The sequence below is a fragment of the Cololabis saira genome, chromosome 17 (assembly GCF_033807715.1).
Source record: "Cololabis saira isolate AMF1-May2022 chromosome 17, fColSai1.1, whole genome shotgun sequence".
In the NCBI taxonomy this organism is placed as follows: Eukaryota; Metazoa; Chordata; class Actinopteri; order Beloniformes; family Belonidae; genus Cololabis; species Cololabis saira.
The window spans coordinates 42,218,772-42,246,118 of NC_084603.1; the positions used below are offsets into that span (position 1 = coordinate 42,218,772).

Here is a 27,347-nt window from a genome sequence, read left to right on the forward strand (position 1 = left end):
ACCTTAAGCCAAACAGTGGAAAGAAAAACTCCCCTTTAGGAGGGAAGAAACCTGGACCAGGACCTGGATCATAAGGGGGTTCAAGTTTAAGTTGCGAGAAAAAAGTCGAAATTTCGTGAATAAAGTCGAAATTTCGCCTTTTTTCTCGTCATTTCGACATTTTTCTCGAAATTATACTTCAAGAATATTCTCAACATTTCGATTGTTTTCTCGACATATCGACTTTTTTCTCAACATTTCGACTTTTTTCACGAAAAAAGGATCATGTATGAAGTTAAATGGAACATTTTTGTTTTTTTGTTATTTTGTTGTTTTTTTTTGCCACTACAGCTAAAGATGGTTGAATCACGGGGATACTTAGTATTGTCCCCCACCCTCACTACAATCAGATGATTTTTAATATGTTCTTATAAACAGAGAAAAAAGAGGGAGCAATAACTTGGGACCGTCATCACAGGCATTTTCCGTGCTGTTTGTCGTGTTTGCCATCTCTAATCTATTTACTGGGCCCTGATGGGATGATCTTTGGGTTGACTGGTGCGACTGGTCTGACGGAGATGTAAACAAAGGCAGTGACGTCAGCAGCGGCTCCTGTCAGTAGAAAGCCTTCCTCTCTCTCTTCTCTCTCTCCTCCTCTCCTGCTGCAGCTCTTCTGCTGCTGGTCCTGCTGCTGGTCCTGCTGCTGGTCCTGCTCATCTCAGGTAGAATTCATCAGCTCTTCTGCTGCTGGTCCTGCTCATCTCAGGTAGGATTCCTCCGAGTGTCTCCCACTGCAGACTCAACTCTTTCCTCTGTTTCTGAACATTTTCCAGGTTCTTTCTAAGTGAGGACTCACTGCTGACCTGTATCTGTAGGGGAGGATTGGTCTTTTCGGTTCTGGTGCTCCCTTTGAGACATCACCATGGGGGGACTAGATGCCCTCCGGGAGTTTCATTTGATCAAATGGCTCAGAGAGGAGAGACAGTCGAGAAAACTGATTCTCTTCATCGTGTTCGTGGCTCTTCTCCTCGACAACATGCTGCTCACCGTGGTCGGTAGGTGCGCTCCCGCTCCTGCTCCTGCGCTTCCAACTTTCCAATCCTCTCTTTTTGCACAGCATGTTGTGCTGTTTGTCCTAATAAACTCAATTTTACAATCTTGCCACAATTTCAGCGAAGCCTTAGGATTCAGAGCTATTGTGCGGACAGTCTTTAATTAAAATCTCCTCAAATCCAAACGTGACAGAGACATGGCTTTAGAAATAGATGAATATCCCCGTCATGACTCAGGGTTTTACTTCGATTTCAAATGGAAGAACTGCAAGACATTTCATCTCAGTGATATTCACCACCTGATGGAGGCAGGAGTAAAAGCTTTTTATGTGACCAGCCCTGAGCCACGTGCGTAAATGAGTACAGAGAGGAGGAAACGGGGGGAAATATGAACATCAAGCAAATAGTTTTCACGAGAATAGTATGACAGTTTTTTTCCTCCTTGATATTATTGGTTTTCTTTCTTTCTTTATTTCTTTAAATCATGTGTTTCGAGAGGAGCTGTTAATATGGCAATGAACTGAATCCGTGCGTAAGGCTTGTGCGTTAGGTGTCTGCTCTGCTCCGTCGATGCTGGAGGAGAACGACGACGCGCATAGAGAAATAATACTCTGAGATACAGTAGCCTCGGTCTTACTGATTCAGAAAAGATTAATACTCTGATAGCCTCGGTCTTACTGATTCAGAAAAGATTGATTGGCATCCATATTTGTGTATTTTCCAATCTTTTAAAGATCAAAACAGAAATGTCAATTCCATCTAAATGTAGATGTAATTGAATCTTAATTATTTTCATTGCAAACATTTGTGTTGAACAAAGGGAAAATCTTAGTTTTTTTTATTCCTTAAAAATAGTTAAAGCTGACCTTGAATCCGTGTGGTTTTATTTTGAGGTCAAACATATTAAAAATGACCAATAATCTGCGACTGATCAATAAATTGACCTCTAATATTATCTTTTTTTGTTTATATTTTAATGAAGAGACTGAAAAATAATATCTATGACCACTTAAACCTTGATAAAAACAACCAAACTGGAGGTGCCTTAGACTTTTGCACAGCGTGGCAATTCAGATTTTCTGGCAGCAGATCGTTGGTTCAGAGCTGCTTGAACATCAGTTGCTGTTTTCTAACGACCATCTTCTCTTTTTATTATTAGGGCCCGAGCACGTACAGTGTGAAGGCCCTATTGTATCTGTAGGAGATGTTATTATTATTGTATTTTTATTTATTATTATTATTATTATTATTATTATTATTATTATTATTATTATTATTATTATTATTATTATCAATAATACGTTGTGTTTTATGTTTTATCATAAAACACTTCATGCTTCCCATATCTGCTATCCTTGCGTCTGTAATGATCGTTTATGGTCTGTATCGGCACCAGCCAAGAAGCCTGACCAACATTCTGTTTGAGATAGTGACAGAATTGTTTATAAAACAGTGTATTTAATCAAAATTACCTTTCTCATCTTCTCTGATGATTGTCTGAGTCTTTTGATGGAATTTTGTGTTTCTTGTTTAGCATGTGCCTTCATTGTCATGCCTATTTAATTGTTGTGAGATTTAATCTGTAAATGAGGATGACGGATTTATAAAATAGAAACATGGGAATGTGCGGCTTTTTGAACCTTACAGGTCTGCACGTGTGCCTGCCCAATTTAGTAAAATCAAAAAGCAAAAAAACCCCAGAAATGTTACGCATCTAACCAAGTGTGTGTGTGTGTGTGTGTGTGTGTGTGTGTGTGTGTGTGTGTGTGTGTGTGTGTGTGTGTGTGTGTGTGTGTGTTTATGTGTGTGTATTTGCTTATCAAAGTGCTTCTCTAAAACCATTGCTTATGTCTTACCATCTTGACATTATGTTAACACACACCTATGAACATCTGCTTTTATAGAGATGTGCACATCTGCAGATGTGCACTGTGATGGTCAGTAGGACCTGGCTGTAACTTGGAAGCAGTTAACGTTGAGGTTTTAAAAATTGTTTGGAGCTTAAGGTTTGCCACGCCAAGAATGGAAAAGTAAATATATCTATATTCTCTTATTTATCTAAAGTTATATTTGCCTAACTCCAGTACTTACTAAGATCAGGTGATTTTATGATGTTTTTACTTGAAAAACATGATTATAAAAGACCTACTAACTTGTGACTATATACTAACTTATACATGTGACTATATACTAACTTATTATATAGCGCTTTTCATGCATATATATGAAATGCAACACAAAGTGCTTTACATAAAACGTTAAACAAACATAAAACTTATTAATGGTCAACTTATTTATACATGTGACTATATACTAACTTATTCATTTCACTACATACTAGCTTATACATGTCACTATATACTAACTTACACATATACTAACATAATTTATTGCCTATATACTTGGCAAAGAATAATGGATGCTATTTAAGTACAACGTTAAAAATTAAGGAGAAAATTGAATTCTTCTGTAACTCACTTTTTGGAAATGGGATTGATGATGGTGTTTAGTCTACTTGACGTCTGGCAATCTGGCAAATGTCTAAAAGACATCTGAGGATGCTACAAGGTCCATGTTCGAGTCAGTGATTTCATCAAATCTTTTTTGATTGTCCAGGGGAGCCTCAACTTGTGAATACCAAGAAAAGGTTTATAAGGGTAATAACTGTGAAAGAAACATCTAGATTACCATGGCATCTATGAACTTCAGTCGGTCCTGTCATGTTTCATCACGTTCCTTTTTCTTTTCCTTATGCCAACCAGTTCCCATCATTCCCAGTTATCTGTACACCCTGGATGAGTCAACAGATGTGGCGTTAAGGAACACCAGCCCATCGCGACAGGAGCCCCCAGGATCCTTCCACACCATTGTGTCTTTATACGACCAGACTGCCAGGGTGACGAGCTCCAACTCCACGAGCAGGTCCACAGACCTGGTTCCTCCGACTCGGTCTGCTGCACCGCTGCCCCAGAACTCGTCTGAATGCCCCCAGGCAGGAAGCAGGCTGCTCAATGAAAACGTCAAAGTAGGGATGTTGTTTGCATCCAAGGCCACCGTGCAGCTCATCACCAACCCCTTTATAGGACCTCTCACAAACAGGTACGTTTCAGCTGTGTGTGACTGTGCAGTGACATGCACAAACCATGCATGTTGTCTTAGAAAACAACATACTATTTATGCTAATCAGACCTTTTCATTTGAGGAAGTGTGGCTTTCCTCTGTTGCCCAGGCTCATGACAGGAGAGTGAATCAGAGATTTGATTTGTGATCTGTTGGTTTACTCATCAAGACATCATTTTATGAACTGGCGTTTTATAAATACTGTCATATTTAACTGGTCTCTATTGACTGATTATACCGTGTTGACCCTGAACAGGACTAAACAGCTATAATGGATGGATGGATGGATGGATGGATGGATGGATGGATGGATGGATGGATGGATGGATGGATGGATGGATGGATGGATGGATGGATGGACCATTTTGAATTGTTTTAATTTCATTCGCTTGGATTGAAATGGGGCTGTATTTAACTGAACCTGAATTTAACTTGTTTAATTTGAACACTGAGGTGATTTTTGTTGTGAATTTCCATCCGTCCGTCCGTCCGTCCGTCCGTCCGTCCGTCCGTCCGTCCGTCCGTCCGTCCGTCCGTCCGTCCATCCATCCATCCATCCATCCATCCATCCATCCATCCGTCCATTTTCTTCTGCTCATCCGTTACCGGGTCACAGGGGCAGCAGCCTCAGCAGAGATGCCCAGACTTCCTTCACCCCAGACACTTCCTCCAGCTCTTCCTCCAGCTCTTCTGAGGGGAGTCCCAGATGTTCCCAGGCCAGCCGAGAGACATAGGGCCCGATTTACTAAGATCCTAAATAAAGAGTACTAAATTGCGTGTGCACTGAAAAAGTTTGCGCGTGCTGTTTGCGTGTGGTTTGCGTGTGGTTTGCGGGTGATCAACTAAGATTGCGTGCGCAATTGATAACAGGTGCAAACTGCAGTATTTAAATGAGCTGTTGCACGTCCTACGGTTTGCGAGCGCAAACTTTGCGCCATGGAGAGTCTGGATGAATCCGTGTATCATTCGTTCTTTCCATTTTCAATTGCCAATCAAAAACCAAAACATGAATATGTGACTGGTTATGTTGTTATTAGTTTTTTATTATAACACAAAAAACGGAAAAACGGCTGGTTTTTCATATTTCAATTTTAGGCACAGATCAAAAATACGAAATAGAAAAACGGGCCACAGGACTGAATTTGATTTTAATATTTAATTGGTCGGGTTTACGTGACCCCGCGGTGCTCGGCATGATCTGAGGAGAAAAAGACAATCAGACACAGAGCTGGAGAGCGCTTTGATTCATCTATTTATGAGTTAAGTTTTTATTCAGATGCCCACAGTATATTATATATTATATAGCAAACACTGACAGTAAATGTGTGACAGACGGGACCATCATATGGCAAGAAGAGAAGAGAAGTGTTCAGAACAGCGCACAGAGCGCACACTAAAGGCTGATTTATAGTTCTGCGTTACACCAACGCAGAACCGACGGCGTAGGCTACGCGGCGACGCACATCCCCACCGCGACCCTACGCGGTCGGCTACGCCGTCGATTTAACGCAGAAGCATAATTCAGGCGAAGCTGCAGTCTGTCTGCGCTGATCCTGACACAGCGGGACGGAGCGGATTTGGTCATGATGTTTAACCTGTGTTTTGTGATTAATAAGCACGGGTTTTAATTAAATGTAATTTACGAAGGATGATTTCACATTCAATAAGATAAGTAATCAATAAAATACAAAGTTTTGGCACAAAGGCTTGGCCTGCTTGTGGGCGAGTGGAGGGGGGCACAATAAAAGAAGGTGGCAAGATATAAGGCGGAGAACTAAAGAAAAAGTGGCCTTTAATAAAACTTGTGCAACCATTTTTAAAATAGCATGCAGCAGAATAAAGACTCTCTCTCTGCGTATTCTTTGATTTTGGATGTCGCCTCCTTGCCACAATAACAGCAGCAGCAGATTAGCACCTTCCTTTCGAACGTATTAAATACAGACGCAATCACAATACGCGCAATTACTTTCAGGCTTGGTAAATCTCATTGCGCGTGGTAAATGGACCAATTTGCATCTTCCCCTCCCAGTATTTAGGATTTCTGGCGGGTACGCCCCATATTGATTGTTCATCAGGGCAAAAGTACTAAATGGATTCGTGTGCAATTTTGCGCATTTCAGAGACGCAGTCGTCTTTGCACGCTGTTAGTAGATCAGCTGGCACTTTGGTTTGCGGGTGATGTCAAGTTTGCACAGGTTTTTACGCACGCAAACCTTTAGTAAATCGGGCCCATAGTCTCTCCAGCGTGTCCTGGGTCTTCCCCGGGGTCTCCTCCCGGTGGGACATGCCTGGAACACCTCCCTAGGGAGGAGGGACATGCCTGGAACACCTCCCTAGGGAGGAGGGACATGCCTGGAACACCTCCCTAGGGAGGAGGGACATGCCTAGAACACCTCCCTACGGAGGCGTCCAGGAGGATCCGGTACAGATGCCCAAGCCACCTCAGCTGACTCCTCTCAATGTGAAGGAGCAGCGGCTCGACTCCGAGCTCCTCCCGAGTGACTGAGCTTCTCATCTCTAAGGGAAGGTCCAGCCACCCTGCGGAGGAAACTCATCTCGGCCAGTTGTATCCACGTTTGTATCCCGCCCGCAGCAAAGTTCAAATTGCCCACTCCCGCGAGATTTGCATTGGGACCCGGCGGGACCCGGCGGGACCCGGCGGGACCCGGCAGGACCCAATCCCAATGCAGCCCTCTAGTATAGAGCTGGTCCAGTGTTCCACGACCGGGACGAAAAACACATTGTTCCTGTTGAATCTGAGGTTTGACTATCGGCCGTATTCTCCTCTCTAGTACCCTGGCGTAGACTTTCCCGGGGAGTGCCGATGTTGTGCCACACAGTGGGTGTGCTAGTTCAGTTATCAAGAGTTATTAATGACTGTCGGGAGACAGTCCTTACTAATTAATAAAATAGATTATTTATCAAATTGAATTATCAAAATGACTTAATCAAAACGGGGCACCACCTAATGTAATCAGGAAAATGATAACTAAACAGCGAAAATCAGTCTCAAGGTAGATTATTCTTCAGAATATTAGTGAAGGGAGGAGTTCGAACACAGGCCTCTGGCACCCAGCAGTTGTGAAAAATATGCGTAAAATAATTACAAACAACTTCTCGCATTCAAATTAATCAGAATTTATTTACACAGGTATCAAGAGGATGATAAACAACACCTTGGATAAATTCTGATGGCTAAACTACACAAAACAACACTGACTAACGTAAACACAAACTTTAGATTACATGTGTGCGTGCGTGCGTGCGTGCGTGCGTGCGTGCGTGCGTGCGTGCGTGCGTGCGTGCGTGCGTGTGTGTGTGTGGGGCTGTATGTGTGTGTGTGTGTGTGTGTGTGTGTGTGTCAGTAACTCAAAATGGCTCGGGGGTTTTATGAGAGAGATGAGAGAAAAGTAAAGTAAATATACACACTTAAATAGTTTCTCACTACCAGAAACCCAAGTTCTTCTAATGTTTCCCACACAGAGGTGCCCCAACGTGAAACTAACTTCAATTCAATTCAATTCAATTCAATTTTATTTATATAGCGTCTAATACAACAGATGTTGTCTCTAGACGCTTTCCAGAGATCCAGAACATGAACATAAACATAAACATAAACATAAACCCCCGAGCAATTATTATATAAACAATGGCAGGAAAAAACTCCCTTAGTGGGAGAAAAGCCTTAAGCCAAACAGTGGCAAGGAAAAACTCCCCTTTAGGAGGGAAGAAACCTTGAGCAGGACCAGGCTCATAAGGGGGGACCCTCCTGCCGAAGGCCAGACTGGGGGAGTCAGGGACGTCGACAGCACACAGCAGGCAGGTGGAAGCAGCAGCGGGATGACCAGAGGGGGGGGGGGGGGGGCGTCAGCAGCACACAACAGTCATGTGGAAGCAGCAGCGGGATGACCAGAGGGGGGGGGGGCGTCAGCAGCACACAACAGTCATGTGGAAGGAGTAGCGGGATGACCAGAGGGGGGGGGGGGGGGTGCAGGCAGGCGGAAGCAGCAACAGCAGACATCTACGTAGGCAGGTGGAAGAAGCAATGGGATGACCAGAGGGGGGGGGAGGGCCGGGAACACAGGCCAGAATGCAGCTCCTGAGGCTCCGGCCTGCAAACATACACAAAAGAGAAAAAAGGGGGGCCGGCACAAGAAACTACAGGAACGATGGACAAAAATGATAGCTATGAGATATTTATAATAAATAAAAATGGTAATGGAGAAGAGAGGCAGGGAAAAGGAGAGGAGAAGAAGGGTGAGAGGCACCGCCCAGCGGATCATGTCGGTGCCCCCCTGCAGCATAAGCCTATAGCAGCATATCTACCGCGAAGCTATATTTGAGACTAACTATTATAGTTTTGTTCTATAGCTGCGACTATGACTACTGACTCTAACACACTAAAGTTTACACTACCTAGAGATTTACCAACACCAGCTAGAGGTTTACTAAACACTAACTATAAGCTTTACTAAACAGAAAGGTTTTAAGTTTAGTTTTAAAGGTAGAGGTGGTGTCAGCCTCCTTAACCCAGATTGGAAGTTGGTTCCAAAGTAATGGTGCCTGATAGCAGAACGCCCGCCCTCCAAATCTACATTTAGATACTCTAGGAACTACGAGTAAACCTGCACCCTGGGAGCGGAGAGCTCGGCCAGGAACATAAGGCACTATCAAATCTTGTAAATACTGCGGAGCTAAGCCGTTTTGGGCTTTATATGCAAGTAATACAATTTTAAATTGAATTCTGAATTTTACAGGTAGCCAATGGAGCGACGCTAACACTGGAGAGACGTGGTCTCTCCTGCTAATTCCTGTCAGTACTCGTGCTGCTGCATTCTGGATCAGCTGGAGCCTATTCAGCAAATTACTTGGACATCCTGCTAACAACACATTACAGTAATCTAGTCTAGAAGATACAAACGCATGAACTAGTTTTTCTGCATCCCTCTGCGAGAGGATTTTCCTAATTTTTGCAATATTACGGAGATGGAAAAACGCTATTTTACAAACCTGATTAACATATGGTTTAAACGACAAATCCTGATCGAAAACAACACCAAGGTTTCTCACAGTTGCACTGGAAGCCATCGCAACACCATCTAGTCCCTTCCTAAGATGCTCTGGACCAAGAATGATAACCTCTGTTTTATCTGAATTTAGAAGCAAGAAATTTCTGGACATCCAGTCCTTGATGTCCCTAAGACATGCCTGAAGTTTAACTAACGGTTCTGTTTCATCCGGCTTCATAGACAAGTAGAGCTGCGTATCATCAGCATAACAATGAAAGTGTATGCCGTGATTCTGGATTATACTTCCCAAGGGCTGCATGTATAAACTAAACAAGATTGGCCCTAGCACTGAACCCTGCGGAACACCATAACAGACCCTTGACTGTTCTGAGGAAACCTCATGTACATGAACAAACTGGAACCTGTCAGATAGATATGATTTAAACCAACATAGAGCTGTCCCTTTAATCCCAACAACATGCTCTAACCTGTGCAGTAAAATGCCATGATCAACAGTGTCAAAAGCAGCACTGAGGTCCAGTAAAACCAATATGGACACTAATCCCTTATCTGAGGCCATAAGGAGGTCATTCGTAACTCGAACCAGTGCTGTCTCTGTGCTATGATGCATTCTGAACCCTGACTGAAAGACTTCAAACAGATTATTTCTATACAAATAGTCACATAACTGGCTTGAAACTGCCTTTTCCAGAATTTTAGATACAAATGGAAGGTTAGAAATTGGCCTATAATTAGCTAAGGTGTCTGGGTCAAGGGAAGGTTTTTTAAGTAAAGGTTTAATTACTGCCACTTTGAAAACCTGTGGTACATATCCTAAGCTTAGGGATAGGTTGATTTGGTCCAGTATTGTCACACCAATAAGAGAAAAAACATTTTTGAATAGTCGAGTCGGGATGGGGTCTAACATACATGTGGTTGACTTAGCTCTATTAACGAGTGAAATCAGCTCAGGGAGGTCTATAGGATCAAAACAGTCTAGAGTCAAGTCAGAGCCTAGGGAAGTCGCTAAAGCTGAAGAAACGCCCACAACCGGCTGGTTGATTTCTTCTCTAATTCTCGTGATTTTACTGTTAAAGAAGCTCATAAAGTCCTCACTACTGAGAGCTGCAGGAATACACGGCTCCACAGAGCTGTGACTCTTTGTCAGCCTGGCTACAGTGCTGAACAGAAAACGTGGGTTACTTTTGTTATCCTCTATCAACGTTGAATAATAAGCTGTTCTTGCTTTGCGAATGGCTTTTTTATATACTATTAGAATATCTTTCCATTCACGATAAGAGTCTACAGACTTACAAGAGTGCCACTTCCTTTCTATTTTACGCACGCTTTGTTTCAACATGCAGATATCTGAATTATACCAGGGAGTTAAGCTCCTGTGGCTAGAAACCCTCCTTTTCAAAGGAGCAACTTCATCTAAAGCTGAGTGCAACAGATCAGCAGTGTTACTAACAAGAAAATCAACATCAACATCAGAGGTAGAACCCAGGTCACTGGCCTCTATTGCTTCAGTAGAGGCTTCACTATTTTCCACTGTCGCAAGACGAGCAATGGTCTCCTTAAATTTAGCAATAGCTTCATCAGACAAACATCTGCTAAAATAATACCTCCTGCCCTGCACTTCAACATCAACAACATTCAATTCCAACGTTATTAAATAATGGTCGGATAAAAGGGAGTTAACAGGTGACACCAACAGACCATCAGTTTCAACACCGTAGGTGAGAACGAGATCGAGAGTATGACCAAAACAATGCGTCGGCCCGTCCACTTTTTGTGAGATACCCATTGATTCTAGAAGAGAATTGAAAGCTAATTTAAGATTATCGCTTTCAACATCCATATGAATATTAAAATCACCCACTATGATGAATTTATCTGTATTGATCAATAATCCAGAAAGGAAATCTGAAAATTCAGACAAAAACTCTAGATAAGCGCCAGCAGGGGGCCGGTACACTACCACTAACACAACTGGCTTCTCTGATTTCCAGCTCGGAAATTTCAGACTAAGCGTGAGGCTTTCAAACGTATTATAATTGCACTTAGGTTCAATTGTTTTGTTTGGTTAGCACTTCACAGGTGCTCTCTGGTCGTTCAACTGGGAAATGAGGAAGAGCTCTGTTTTCTGTTGTGGAAGAACATGTCATCGAGATCCAGCAATGTGGATGCAGCAATAGACAAACAATAAGATAAACAAAAAAACTTAAGCTAATGAACACAGTTGTGGCAGGGTCGGCGGTCCAGCTCACAACGTAAAACTAAACTTGTGTTAACTAAATCGAGGAAGTCGAGGCCCTCCCTGTGGCTTGGGGTCTTTGTCCAATCAGGGGCTGTTCCTTGTCTCCTTGTCACTGCAGGGCCTGATGCAAATTCTGTTTGCTTTAAGTCCATAGGGGTTTTCCTTTGTTCCAAACCATGTGGTCAGGTGTCGTAAACTCGAGGCTTGTCTCAACCCGAGGCCCCAGAGCTGGGCCTCAAAGCTGACCCAAGGCCTCAACTGTTCATATAATCACACAATCCATAGTTCATATCGGACTGTGGCCCAACACTGAGAAGTGTGATCCCCATATAGTTGGAATACATTCTGCAGTCCCCCTTTTATAAATAGGATAAAAAGAAGGACCACCACCCCCGGTTTGCCACTCCACTGTCCCCTTCTTCCATGCAATGTCGCAAAGACAGCCCTACGACATCCAGGGACTTGAGGTACCCCTGGCGGATCTCATCCACCCCCGGTGCCACTGAGGAGCTTACAAACACCTCAGTGACCTCGACTTGGGTGATGGACGAGCACGTCCCCGAGTCCCCACTCTCTGCTTCCTCAGTGGAAGGCATGTCAGTCGGATTGGAGAGATCCTCCAAGTATTCCTTCCACCGTCCTAGAATGTCCCCAGACCCCACATGCACCATAAACGGTGCCGGCAGAGTACTGCCTCCCCTTTCTGAGGCATTGAACGATTTGCCAGAATTTCTTCGAGGCTGACCGAAAGTCTTCCTCCATGGCCTCCCCGAACTCCTCCTAGACCCCAGTTTTTGCCTCCAGGACTGCCCGAGCTGTGGCTCGCTTGGCCTGCCGGTACTTCTTCTTCAGTCTGACGGCATCCTGTACTTCCGGTGTCCACCACCGGGTTCGGAGGTTGCTGCCACAGCAGGCACCGGAGACCTTGCGTCCATAACTTTGAGCTGCTGCGTTGACAATGGAGGCAGAGAACATGGTCCACTCGGACTCAATGCCGCCCTCCTCCATGTGGCTTCTCTTTTGATATTATAGAGTTTAAGCCTGGATTTGTGGCTGACACGACCAACTTTGTTCTGAGGCAAGGATTCCTGGAAGCACTCTGTTGTGATCTATATTCTACACATCTTCACAGCTGTTTTTGAAATTGGGCTTCTAAAGTATTTGGAGTGTTTGACAATAAAGGCAATTGTTTTTCCAGCCATTCATGCATCCATCCATCCTGTTCAGGGTCAAGTGTAATCAGGGGTAATCACTCCGGACCACACAAAGACAAATAAGAACAACTATGCACACTCATACCCCTCCACAATTAATTAATGACAAAAGTCTTGTTTTAAAATGGTAACCTTATTACTAAATGATTAATCAAATTTGAAAATAAACATATTTGCATACTGGCTATGAGGAGAGAAAGAGAGGTGACCTGTTTTGAGACACGTGTCTTTGACTGGCTTTTTCTCCAGTTTCAAGTTTCGAAATGCACCTTCACTCCAATATGCCACCTGCTGATTGATCATATTTACTGTTTAAGTTAATAGTCTGAATTATTTTTTGTTTTTTCAAATTCTGTTGCCTTCAGAAGGAGTGAAAAGTGTAAAATCAGTATTTTTGGAAAATAATTAAGTCAATAATTTCATTTTGACTAATGGAGGGATGTGAAACAGCCGGTTCTACCAGCAGGCTCCGTCAAAGGTTAGAAAGAAAAGGACAAAATATCTGGTTATTATATAAAGCAGAATGTCAAATGATGGAACTGCATCACACTATGAGTTTTATTTATTTACTTATCTCTGTGTGTGTGTGTGTGTGTATGTGTGTGTGTGTGTGTGTGTGTGTGTGTGTGTGTGTGTGTGTGTGTGTGTGTGTGTGTGTGTGTGTGCGTGCGTGCGTGTGTGTGTGTGTGTGAGCTTGCATGCGTGCGTACGTGCGTGTGTGTGTGTTTTCTTCATGCAACAGATGCTTCCTGTTAGCTAGGGGCTAAATAATGGTTCATACTTCCTCTTTTGTGAAAGCAAATCTAATCAGAATGACATTTCTGCTCTTATCCAACACAAAATGAAGAGAAAGAACACTAAGAGACTGTTCAGAGTTTCAGAAATGAAACCTTTAATGCTGCACATGGTAACTATATCATGTTGATATTGTTTTAACCCTTGCATGGCGCTAAGGCTTGTGTCAAAATGACCCGAAGGTTGTCGGTTCTTTCAGAGGGCTTGACTAACCATTAGCGCCTTGCAAAGGTTGAGCGGTTTCATGTCATATCAGACACAACTGATTTGGTCCAACTAAACTAAGTGGAGCAGAATTCCTGATTAGCTGTGTTTGCATGTGTGTGGGAAGTGCATCTGCAAGGATAGTGCACTACAGAAACAAGACAGAAAGAAAGCTGTTATCTAAGGCTGTTTGAGTTGGAGGAGTTAGGCGCTTTTGGCCAGTACCACATCTTAAGTCTGGACTTATTAGTATTTTAGTCTTTAGGGTACAGTGGTTTAGATTCTCAGTCATCCAAGTCATGGTCATCCTCCAAGGCCAACTCCTTTTCTTGGTTCTTGACGACGCTCTTCCTCTCATCCATTTGTATGAGTTTAGAAATGAACACAGGCCGACCGCCATCCGGCCAGGTTATTATACATGAGCCTGTCATGAACATCTGTCATTCAGATTTTGTAGATTTTGCAGGTATTTCAATGAAAATTGGTCAAACAGATTTACACTAGCTCTCTTTTAGATATATTTTAATTGAGAAAAAACCTGCTGGAAATTGGCAGGAATGGCTATGTTTGATTTAGGACATTGAAAGGAATTACGTGAACTTACAAAAAATAACTTCTGTAATAGTCCAAAAAATAAATAATTACATCAGAGTGCATAACAGAGGTAGTCTGAAGATTTCCGTTTGAATATTTTTTAGGTGTGACTGCTCCACCATCAGTGGCATTTATTTCAAACCAACAGTTGGTGTTTCACATGAGCAGGAATTGAGGGAAAGAACACAGTCCCATTATTTGTCATTTGTCACTTTCGATCCTGACAGAGGACAAAGCAAGGCAAGTGGAGCGATCAGGTATCTATGTGGAATTACAACAGCAATGCCTTTTATTCCTCCTCCAGGCTCAAATGACAAAAGGCAAGAATGTGACCTTCATGGTGAAACAGGACGTTTCTTTTCCACTGTTTTAGAAATGTGTGTTGTCTTTCAAGTGTGTTGCTTTTATTTGTGATACACACATGGAGATCCAAAGCTTATCCCGCTTTGCCAAGAACGTTTTCAAAGTGATCACATGACAGATTGCACAGTTTATTCCATTTTCCCAGCAGCATAATCATTAAAGGTCAGAGCAACGTTCACACCTCAGTTCTGTAGAGGCTTGCACAGATCTCCTCTTATGGTGTGTCTGTGTAGACATCTTTAATATGACCTGTTCTTATTGTAGAAATGTAATCTATGCTTTTTATTCTCTTTGTCTGTGTAGAATAGGATACCAACTCCCTATATTCGCTGGCTTCTGTATCATGTTTGTCTCTACTATCAGTAAGTTCCAGCACATTTGGATGTTTAATCAGTAATCCTGACTGCTTCCCTCATACCTGATGGTTCTTTGTCTCTATTTTTGTTGTTTTTTTTTATTGTGGTGAAGTGTTCGCCTTTTCATCGAGCTACAGTCTGCTGTTTTTGGCCAGATCGTTTCAAGGCGTGGGCTCCTCTTGTTCATCAGTGGCTGGTACTGTTACCTTCTCTTCTGTTTCTATGAATGCGCCCCTTTTAACTGAATAACATTCCTGCCATTTACGTTGAATGAGTTAGAATAGTCTGAGTTAATTTATTTAAATCAGTACTAAATTAAGAGTTTTTGTTTGTCTGTGCAAGGGTTAACATGAGGTAAAGGCCCCTCTCACTTGGAGACACCTCCCAGTTTAGGAAAGGAGCATGGGGCTCTCAAAATGGAGCAAGTGCCTTTCATTGGTCAAAAACGTTCTAAGAAGGCCCAATTCTGTGGTCTTTTGACTCTGCCATAAAGGACTTTGACATTCGCATGCTTGTAACATAAATCTAATTATTGACCTATAGCAAATTTCAGCTGCAGCAGAGAAACACATAAGTACAGCATGGCTGGTTTATTTTTTAGAGGACAAGACGAGGCAAGGCAACTTTATTTATACAGGACTGTCTCAGAAAATTATAATATTGTGATAAAGTCCTTTATTTTCTGTAATGCAAAAATGTCATACATTCTGGATTCATTACAAATCAACTGAAATATTACAAGCCTTTTATTATTTTTATATTGCTGATCATGACTTACAGCTTAAGAAAACTCAAATATCCTATCTCAAAAAATTAGAATATTCTGGGAATCTTAATCTTAAAATGTAAGCCATAATCAGCAATATTAAAATAATAAAAGGCGTGCAATATTTCAGTTGATTTGTAATGAATCCATGAATGTTTTTTTTAATTGCATTACAGAAAATAAAGAACTATCACAATATTATAATTTTCTGAGACAGTCCTGTATAGCACATTTCACACTGCGAGCATGGACTCAATGTGCTCAAATACATAAACAAACAAACACAATTACAGGGTTACAATAACAGAAACAGACAAAAGGATGTCAAGAGAACAACAACAATAACAACAAAAATTCCATTATAACAAAAATGCTATCACTCAGCCAATCATGTAGAGTTTAGTCAAAGGCCTGTGCAAAAAGGTAGGTTTTTAGTCTGCTTTAGGACAGGTCATTCCTTGCAGCAGGACCAGCCCTGGGTCCTGGTCTCCTTCTGGTCCCAGCTGCTGCTGCTGCAGAAAAAGAGACACTTGGTCAGAATATTGGACACAACGTGTTCAGTTTCTTCTGGCACTGGTGCCTGAACCACAGCTCCCGCGCTCGCCCTACAGCTGGCCTTTATTTTGGGATTAAACTGCTCAACACAATTTTCAGATTTCAGGCAAGAATCAAAGTTTTGGCATGTTTGTTCAGAATCTGATCAAACATTTTTACATCAAGCTATACATTTCAAGTCCCCTGTTAGTTTGTGTTGAGGTTCTCTGATCTGCATGGCTGCTATGGTAACCTACATGCGTGCTGAACTGGTGTCACCAAGGTCCCAAATGGTATCATGGAGCAGAACCGGGTTAGAGAGACTGCTGTTTGACCATTGGTCAAAACAGAGCAAATGGAGTTGTTTTTGCATTCTAAACCAACCCTACTTTGGACTGGAGAACTTTGGACACCTCTGTAAAATAACAGTGAGTTAAATCAGACAGTTACATTTCATATTCATTTGGCAATTCAGACTATCAACAAATGTATCTAGATACAATCTGAATGCACAAAAAGTCAGATCTGGTCTCCGAGTCAGGACAAAGCCTAAATGTTACACGACTGTCTCAGAAAATTAGAATATTGTGATAAAGTTCTTTATTTTCTGTAATGCAATTAAAAAAAAAAAATGTCATACATTCTGGATTCATTACAAATCAACTGAAATATTGCAAGCCTTTTATTATTTTAATATTACTGATTATGGCTTACAGTTTAAGATTAAGATTCCCAGAATATTCTTTTGAGATAGGATATTTGAGTTTTCTTAAACTGTAAGCCATGGTGGTGGGCGTAACCCGCTGTTGTGAAGTGGCATCTGTGACGTCATGTGCATTCCCTCTATAGTCAGTGAGTGCTGAGTGTTTAACTTGTGCGTACTGTGGGTTTTCAGGTATGGGAATGCTTGCCAGCGTGTACACAGATGATGAGGAGCGAGGTCACGCCATTGGGGTCGCGTTGGGAGGCCTGGCCCTGGGGGTGCTGGGTACGTGTGCATTCACAATAAAAAACAGTCTGGCCTACGCTGTTTTATCGTGGTATCTTCAGTCGTTGTACTGAAGAATAAAGATGAATATTCTGTTTGTATTTCCAAAAATATTTCATTAAAACGTACTTAAATATTTGATTAATGAGAAAAGAAAAGTAGACATTGGTTTGTAGGCTGTAGTGGCTGCAGGGATTATTTCTGTCTCCCTGACGGTATAGCGTGTCCTCCACAGTCGGACCGCCGTTCGGAAGTGTGATGTACGACTTCGTTGGGAAAACAGCTCCTTTCCTCATTCTGGCTTTCCTGGCTATGTTTGATGGAGGTACTGTGTCTATTTTTTGATTCCACACAACTGTAATTTAAAACTTTGTTGAGCATAATGTGACGTGAAGCCCGAGCTGTGTTCGTGCTGGTACCGTGATCGTACGTAAAATCTGCTTTCCTGTGTCACCACAGCCCTGCAGCTCTTTGTTCTTCAGCCCACCAAAGTGGAACCAGAGGTCAGTGTCTTCGTCTTCATAATGACTGTCTCACAAAAAACACCTTGGAATCTGCCATTTTTATTCTTTCTTTTTAAATTGATACATTTTTCATATGCTCAAGTCTGTTTATGCCACCTTTATAAATGCAGTCTGATGCTTGGAGAGGAATAAATAACCTTGAACTCATACAAACAGCTGCTTTAAATCAAATAGTAAATGGACATACTGATGTGTAGGTTTTGCACATTAGATTTAGCTCCAATTATTTCACCCTGCTGTTAATTGGACTAAAGAGTTTAAGTTAATGGCTTTAAACTTAACTTAAAAAATGCACATAAAAACTGAATTATGGCAACAATATAGTCACTTTACGTGATTCAGCACTTTCTTTTGATTTGTGGAACTGATGTGTAACACTCATTGAATGAAATACCCTCTTAAGTACTAATTTAAGAGGGCACGTTTGGCTCTGTGCAGCTAATCATCAGCCCTTGATGGAGCGTCATTGTAGATTCCCCAAACCTCGCTGAACTGAAGCCATGTGGTAAACAGAAAACTACAATTCCTCCACAATGATGTGTGAGACTGGGACAGTAATCCGTGCTCAAGCTGGATCTACAAGGTGTTGAATCATGGGGATAGTATCATCCATAAAGAAAAAGAGAAAAATAGAAATTTTATGTTAAATGAAAGATGTATGGACCGTTTAATTTCCTGTTTGAGCTATCACATATGAGATGATTCAATAACTTGCTATTCTTAGCATTACTTTGACTTTTATCATTTGCAGACAGTATAAACCAAATATATTTTTCTTGTCAAGTGCCTTTACATTTTTCATATAAATAATTCTTTTGCATTTCAGGGATCTAACATAGTCCAAAGAAAGTTTTGGTGATTTAGTGCTTATAGGAGAAAATAAAATGGATGGAATATCTCTTTGTGAACAACTGTGTGTTCCTCAGGTCAAGAAAACGTGCAACGCAAATGTTAACAGCTATAATGTATAATATCATTAAACCATTTAACCTGGAGTACCTGGAGTAACGTCAGTACATAAAGGACAAGTATGCAAGCCTGAACTGGGATTGCCTGAGCTCTGATCTGTCACAGCATCAAGGATCATTAGTCGTTATAAACCCGCTCAAGCGTTTCTGAAAATATTTGCTAAGCAGAAGATGGCAGGGTTGGCATTCAAGAACAAATGCCCCTTAAAACTCAGCTTAAATAAATAATTTATCCACAATCAATGCTTCACTATGTCAAAAACACAAATCTTTCTTGCTGGCCTAACAGCAGCAAAAAAGATAATTGCAGTAAGATGGAAACCACCACACATGCTTAACATCTCCCATTGGTATTTGACTTTTCTTGATATTATTTACCTGAAAATATCTACAATCCCAATTCATAATGCAAAACAACAAAATGTTGGTATATGGCAGCAGATCAAATTAAAGCCAAACTAGAGAAGGATGTATTTAAAATTGATAGACGACCTTGTTGCAGCTATCCTTGTCCAGTTTTTGATATTATATTTTGCCTTTGTTTTATTTTGTCCTTCTTTTATTTTTGTTTCTTTGTTTGTTAGTTTTTTATTGTTGTATTATCTTTTTTCTGTTTTTCTTATTATTAATTATTAATTGTTTTCATCGAATGCTTGGGTCCAAGGGGTGGGTTTGGAAGGGGGTGAAAATGTAAAAAGAAGCACCTGGAACCTTCAAACAGAGGAAATGTTTAACGCAGTCAGGGGCCGCAGGCCAGCACGCATCTCCTGAAGCTCCGGCCTGCAAACACAAACACAAAAGAGAAAAAAAGGGGCCGGCACAAGAAACTACGGGAACGATGGACAAAATTGATGACTATGAGATATTTATAATAAATAAATGAAAAAGCAGAAGAAATGAAGGGAAGGGGAGAAGAGAGGAGAGGTGCCCCCCTGCAGCATAGGCCTATAGCAGCACATCTACAACATCATAAGATATGTTTGAGACTAACTATTATAGTCTTGTTCTATAGCTAAAACTATAACTACTGACTCTAACACACTAGAGTTTACACTAACTACAGATTTACTAACACCAGCTAGAGGTTTATTAAACACTAACTAGAGGTTAACTAACACTAACTAGAGGTTAACTAACACTAACTAGAGGTTTACTAACACTAACTAGAGGTTTACTGACACTAACTAGAGGTTTACTAAACACTAACTAGAGGTTTATTAACACTAACTAAAGGTTCATTAACACTAATTAGAGGTTAACTAACACTAATTAGAGGTTAACTAACACTAACTAGAGGTTTGCTAACACTAACTAGAGGTTTACTAACACTAACTACAGGTTTACTAACACTAGAGGTTTACTAACACTAACTACAGGTTTATTAACACTAACTAGAGGTTTATTAACACTAACTAGAGGTTTATTAACACTAACTAGAGGTTTACTAACACTAACTAGAGGTTTGCTAACACTAACTAGAGGTTTATTAACACTAACTAGAGGTTTACTAACACTAACTAGAGGTTTATTAACACTAACTAGAGGTTTATTAACACTAACTAGAGGTTTATTAACACTAACTAGAGGTTTATTAAACACTAACTAGAGGTTTATTAACACTAACTAGAGGTTTATTAACACTAACTAGAGGTTTATTAAACACTAACTAGAGGTTTACTAACACTAACTAGAGGTTTACTAACACCAGCTAGAGGTTTACTAAACACTAACTACTAACTATAGGCTTTACTAAACATAAAACACTATAATAAATAATAATATATGAATAATAATAATAATAATAATAATAATAATAATAATAATAATAATAATAATAATAATAATAATAATAATAATGTAATAATCCGTTTATATATCGCGACAACGGTTCACAATTGACTTCGCATAGGTACAATACCTGTGGTGCTCACACAGAATTTTACCACTTTCCGTGCTGGTGCCACGGAAAATAGTGGTGAGAGGTCGTGATCATTTCACGGATTTTTGTGAGATCAGGTTGTGATTAATACACACACGGGTGGCTCCGTTTGCTATGCGCGGTAGCAGGATAATTTTGGATGAGGAAGTGATTGGCTGAGCTGACTGTCAATCAATCATATTAGAAATAAATATATTGCTTTATATAAACTGTCCTGCTGTGGTACAAAAACATTCATCCCTCAGATATGTGATGGATGTGAAATCAAAGGATTGAGATCAAAATAGTTTTTGTGAACCAAGCTGTAAATATGTTTATTTCTGCTTCAAAGTTGGACATTTTAACGTTGGAGTCAGTTGAGATTTGCTGCCAACCTCTAGCGGCCTGTTCAGGAACTGCAACAAATCTTAGGGCCCCATGAGCCTCAGCCCAGAAGTGACTTGGTTGGCGCTTGCCTGTTCCCAGCAGATGACAAGTTGGACACAAAAAATACAACATCGACCATGTACTGTTGCACACTTTAAGACGTGTTTTTTAGGAAAAATGGGACAAATGAACACAGTGGTGGAGTGCTCAAAGCAAGAACTCCTTGATAAATGGAATGAGATTACAAAGTGTTTTAGTGTGAAATGTAATATCTGATGTATATTAACAAATGAAATTATGCTAATGAGAAATAAAGCTGTTTTTCACCTTATATATCTTTTTAAAGGGGACCTATTATTATCCTATTATATTATCATCTATTTTAAACAGGCCTTGAATGTCTTAAAAACAAGCTTTTGATTGTTTTTGCTAAATAAATTAGAAATTCAGGTTCTAAGCCACGTCTTTATCTTCCCCGTTTCTAACCTAACATAATATTCTGAATGGGCGGGGCTATGATAATGAGGCTCTGTGCTGATTGGCTGCCTGACGCGATGACGCGAATGACGCGAATGACGCGATACACCGCTACGAAAAAATGGCGGAGTTAGTTGTGGGCGTGGTTTCACGCATAGCTCCTGTCGTTATGTAACGACGGGAGCAGAATCTTATTGGCTCGTAGATCCACATGACACTGGACGGCTCATCCGGGCGGCTGTACAGACACTGCAGAATTTGGTTTCTTTCCTCCTTCTCTGAGTTGGCAGGCTGAGGGGAGACCACTTTATATATGTTAAAGACAGAAAACCTGTTTTTCATAATAGGTCCCCTTTAAGCTTGTGGAAAAGGTTTTAAGAGGAATGCAAAATTGTTTTGAAAGATGTTCATGTTGTTTTGCCTTTATGTATCAGGAAATGAAATGTATTTGACTGAGTTTATCCCAAATTAAATGTAAATTCTTTACAAACGAAGGGTACACACTTCTAGTGGTATAACAAGGATTCTTTAAGGAAAGCTGTCGGATTTGGGGTTTTTCTTGAGCATTATATATGTACATAACTATGAATAAGCTGTTTTCTTATGCTTTACACACAGAGCCAGAAGGGGACGCCTCTGTTGACACTCATGAAGGACCCGTACATCATAATTGCAGCTGGTAAGTTTTTAAATGGTGATGGGAAAGAGCTGCGAGATAAATGACCCAGTATCTTGTTTTTGGTCATGTGGACGTGCCAGCCGAATGGAAAGACAACACTTGATTTTCTGGTCACAGAGACAGCATACACCTTTAAATTGTCTTGTGAAATGAGTGCCGGGGGTTTATAAGAGCCAAAAAAAAGCCCTTTGACCACAACTATGTGTCATGTTCACAGATGCACTGCAGCCCTGAAACATTTCATCCATGTTCTCTGAGGGGCTCCATGTCAGAACATAGATGTCCACAACAACGTCACACATCTTTGGGATTACCTCATCAACTACATGCCTAGTAGTTTATGTGGTAAATTACTGAAACAGGAATTTAAAAACAGTCAAACTAATATTCTGTGAACACGTATCTTGACAGTCACACTGAGATGTTTGCATGCATTTTAAGATGTACAGTAGTTGCTCGACTGCAATAGTTTGTTTTCTTGTAACGTCACATAAATGTACTGATGGTTGGGTGAAGTCTCGGCTGTACTACTCTCATATCTGAGCTACCATTGAGTGCGTTTACATGAGAAGTTTAATTCCTCTTTAATTCAGAATTAAAATTAAATCCGATTTAAACTTAGTAAAATGACCACGTAAACACCTAATTCCGAATGAAAATGGCCATTCCGAATAAAACTTAATTCCAAAGTAAGTGGCTGGTTTATTCCGAGTTTAAATCCAAATAGAATAATTCCGCGATCATGTACAGTATACGCTCATTCCACTTTAAATTAATTCCGGTCTTTCTTTCTGCTCGTTCCCTCAACCGTCTGTCTCCATGACGCTTTATATTCCACGCTGGGCTGGTTTTCCAAACAAAGTTTCAAGATGCAGCACGCAGTAAACGCTGGTCAAGAGCAGAGAGCAGGAATTGGTTTTCTGCACATGCTCTGTTCACAAGGAATCCTGGTCTTTTGAGTCCAGGAAGTTCTTCTAAACACGGAGAAACCAAGACCAGGAGGAGACTAATCACTTCATAAATGTAATGAAGGATATGAACATTTCTGCATTTGTAGACGGTAGAAAGTACCGGGATAGCCAGATTTACAAGAAGGTGAGAGAAAAGTTGTTTCATTTGTTTTGAATTTGGATACAGGAAAAAGAAGCAGAAATGACAGGAATTGCGTCATCACGTTCTCCGTGCGTCGCTGGTTTGATCCAGATATCCCAAATAATTAATTACCATGTAAATGGAATATTCTGAATGTTTCAGTAACCGGAATATTAGCACTAACCGGAATTTTGACTGCATGTAACCGTGGCCATTGTTGTGTGGAGATTGGATCTATCACGAGAGGGCCCCCCTGGACAGCAGCTCAGCCCCCAGGGCCAGAGGACCTGAGATGTGGGTGCAGCCTCCCTGTTGGGGAACCTTGGCGTAATAAGCCTGGTTCTCTCCGAGGGCAGAGAGCTAACATGCGGTTATTGTCACCTTTGGGTGATGCATCACAGGGTCAGATTAGAGTATATATCCAGTTTGCATTTCAAGGCGTACAGGAGCTTACGAATATCTGGTTGTAACATTCAGATGGATGGATGGATGGATGGATGGATGGATGGATGGATGGATGGATGGATGGATGGATGGATGGATGGATGGATGGATGGATGGATGGATGATGGATGGATGGATGGATGGATGGATGGATGGATGGATGGATGGATGGATGGATGGATGGATGATGGATGGATGGATGGATGGATGGATGGATGGATGGATGGATGGATGATGGATGGATGGATGGATGGATGGATGGATGGATGGATGGATGATGGATGGATGGATGGATGGATGGATGGATGGATGGATGGATGATGGATGGATGGATGGATGGATGGATGGATGATGGATGGATGGATGGATGGATGGATGGATGGATGGATGGATGATGGATGGATGGATGGATGGATGGATGGATGATGGATGGATGGATGGATGGATGGATGGATGGATGGATGGATGGATGGATGATGGATGGATGGATGGATGGATGGATGATGGATGGATGGATGGATGGATGATGGATGGATGGATGGATGGATGGATGGATGGATGGATGGATGGATGGATGGATGGATGGATGGATGGATGGATGGATGATGGATGGATGGATGGATGGATGGATGGATGGATGGATGGATGGATGGATGGATGGATGGATGATGGATGATGGATGGATGAATGGATGATGGATGGATGGATGGATGATGGATGGATGGATGGATGGATGATGGATGGATGGATGGATGGATGGATGGATGGATGGATGGATGATGGATGGATGGATGGATGATGGATGATGAATGGATGATGGATGGATGATGGATGGATGGATGGATGGATGGATGGATGGATGGATGGATGGATGATGGATGGATGGATGGATGGATGGATGGATGGATGGATGGATGGATGGATGATGGATGGATGGATGGACAGTTCAGAGAACATCCAGGATCAAAACTGCTCATGCATCGCAGGGTCAGATTAGATTATTTTAAATCAGTTCAATTCAATTTTATTGATATAAGATTTCCTACAGTACAAAAAAGTCTCCAGGCAAAACTAATATAGACATTCTTGTTGATCTTTTGGATGTTAAATTGGCAGTTTAATCCAAAGCAGATATTTAGCTGTGGTTCGTTTGTACTTTGGAAGTGGAATAAAATAAACTTCCTTGTCCATCATCTCAGAATATCTGGAAATCAGTATTTCAAGTAACCCAGATGTCTAACAACATTTATTGCAAGATGTACTGTGTAATTCCATGACAAATATAAAAGTCACCCACTGTAAACAGTTTATTTGCATTTATCAGTACTAAGTGAGATTCAAAAAAAAGACTAGGAAAAAAAAGCCAGACACTCAAATGATTAATATTGTGTGGTCTCAAGCTTATGGGTAAACGCCATTAGCTTATTGGTCCCCTCAACCTGTGCTGCAGTGACTTTGGACTGTGTCTCACTTAGTTTTTTTGCAAAGTTGCCACGTGCATAATACTTTCACTGTAACTTCATCCTGAAACAGCAGTCAGCTGCCAGTTACCAGGGAATCTGGCTCTGTCGGTGTGTGATTGTGCAACTGTTCACTGATGGCATGCTGCATACTACATTTCTTTAAAAAAGAAAAGTCATACTAATTGTACTAATCATTACTAATTAATATGTGCTTTTGAAAACAGACTATGTTTTGTCTAACCTGTAAACCAGACATCCTGGAGTCCCAGCTGTTTGGGATCTGTTGAGAAATCACTAACTGCAGACTAAGCTCTGTTCTAAACTGTGTTCCCGAGTCACAGAGCTCTTGCCCCCGAAGTTGCAAAGCAACTCAGTTTGTCACATATACCCAGTACTTGATTTGTAAAAAGAAATCAGGGGGATGCTGGATTTTATCATATGGGGACAGATCATTTGTGCTGATTACAAATAATATAATATTACAAATAATAGCAGTGACCAAAACACCTGCAGAAATACTGCAGGAATGACATAGCAGCAGTTAAATGCAGCCTTCTGTAAGCTTTAAATATCCACTGGCCTTACATCAAATACATCAAAACACAACAATAAAAAACACTTTTCTGAACTTATCAATATGACTCTGTCCTTCACAGGATAAGTATCATGGATCACTGCAAAAACTCACAATCTTAACAAGAATATTTGTCTTATTTCTAGTTAAAATGTCTCATTTTAGTAAATAAATCTCATTACACTTAAAACAAGACTCATCACTGGAAAAAAGATAAAAGAAAAAAGAAGATAAATCTTGTCCCCCTGGCTGATTTTTCTACTTATTTCAAGTGAAAATTTACTTGAAACAGGTGGAAATTGTCAAATAAGTTATTTTTCTGGTGTTATTTTTCTGGTGATGACTCTAAATGTTTTGACTCTAAATAAAAAATATAATATAATATATTATAAAGTGATAATAATATAAAGTGAATATAAAGTGAAATTTTCTCTGGCCCTCCAGAAGTTGCGAAGTTTTTTCAGATCTCGCCAGAATAAAAGCTGATTTATGGTTCCGTGTTAAATCGACGCAGAGCTTACGGCGTAGGTTACGGCGTACGGCGCGCATCACCGCGTAACCTACGCCGTAGGCTCTGCGTTGGTGTAACACGGAACCATAAATCAGCCTTTATATTCTGGCGAGATCTGAAAAAATCATCATCATCATCATCATCATCATCATCATCATCATCATCATCATCATCATCATCATATTATATTGATTAGATCTGTATTTTTCAATCTCGATCTCTGTGGCCAAGGCCATGCTTCCCCCCAGTCTGGCCCTCGGCAGGAGGGTCCCCCCTTATGAGCCTGGTCCTGCTTAAGGTTTCTTCCCTCCTAAAGGGGAGTTTTTCCTTGCCACTGTTTCGCTTAAAGGGGACCTATTATGAAAAATATTTTTTTTCTTGCTTTAACATATATAAAGTGGTCTCCCCTCACCCTGCCAACTCAGAGAAGGAGGGAAGCAACCAAATTCTGCAGAGTCTGTACAGCCGCCCGGATGAGCCGTCCAGTGTCATGTGGATCTACAAGCTGTTCATAGGTCGTCCTCCACTGCTGAAACCACGCCCACAACTAACTCCACCGGCCGGAGGTTCCGCCATTGTTCAGAAGCGGTGGCCGTTTGAACAACGAGGGATAGTTAAAATTAGGTTTTGCATCGACACTTACCCTCATAAAAGGATCAGTACCAACAGCACGGACCCGGCAACTGCACACGAGTCAGCGGTAAGTGACGTTATTTTTTTATGTTATTTATATTTGTCTACAAGTATGATCTTTGCATGGGCTAAGTATTTAGCTTAGCTCCGTAGCACCGGAGCTCCTCACCAGACCGGTGAGGAGCTCCGGTGCTCCAGTGTTCCCTAACGGAGCCACTCACTCGTTAGGGAACACCGGAGCTCTATTAGTAATATATTTTCTTCTGTCTATGGTTTCAGATCTTCCAAGCACCTGAAGCTGTTCAACGACACCTTCAGAACACGCACGGTCCTTCCTTGAGCCAGCAATCATCAATGTTATTTATATACAACTTATGTTATTTATTTTTTTTAACAATAAAGTTGCCATTTGTGAAAATTCAGTGTTGTGATTTCTTTACAGT

General features: G+C 41.1%; 1 protein-coding gene across 1 annotated transcript in view; it reads left to right on the forward strand.

The window, feature by feature from the left end:
• Positions 1-656: 656 nt before the first annotated feature.
• The window catches only part of slc18a2 (solute carrier family 18 member 2), a 58,463-nt gene continuing 31,772 nt past the window's right edge, over positions 657-27,347 (forward strand). Inside the window, exons 1-9 of the mRNA XM_061746184.1 lie at positions 657-745; positions 813-1,034; positions 3,794-4,130; positions 14,894-14,952; positions 15,059-15,142; positions 17,142-17,234; positions 17,470-17,559; positions 17,694-17,737; positions 22,127-22,187. Coding sequence (XP_061602168.1) covers positions 902-1,034; positions 3,794-4,130; positions 14,894-14,952; positions 15,059-15,142; positions 17,142-17,234; positions 17,470-17,559; positions 17,694-17,737; positions 22,127-22,187 — 901 coding nt within the window. The 5' untranslated portion in view covers positions 657-745; positions 813-901. The remainder of the gene's footprint in view (positions 746-812; positions 1,035-3,793; positions 4,131-14,893; positions 14,953-15,058; positions 15,143-17,141; positions 17,235-17,469; positions 17,560-17,693; positions 17,738-22,126; positions 22,188-27,347) is intronic.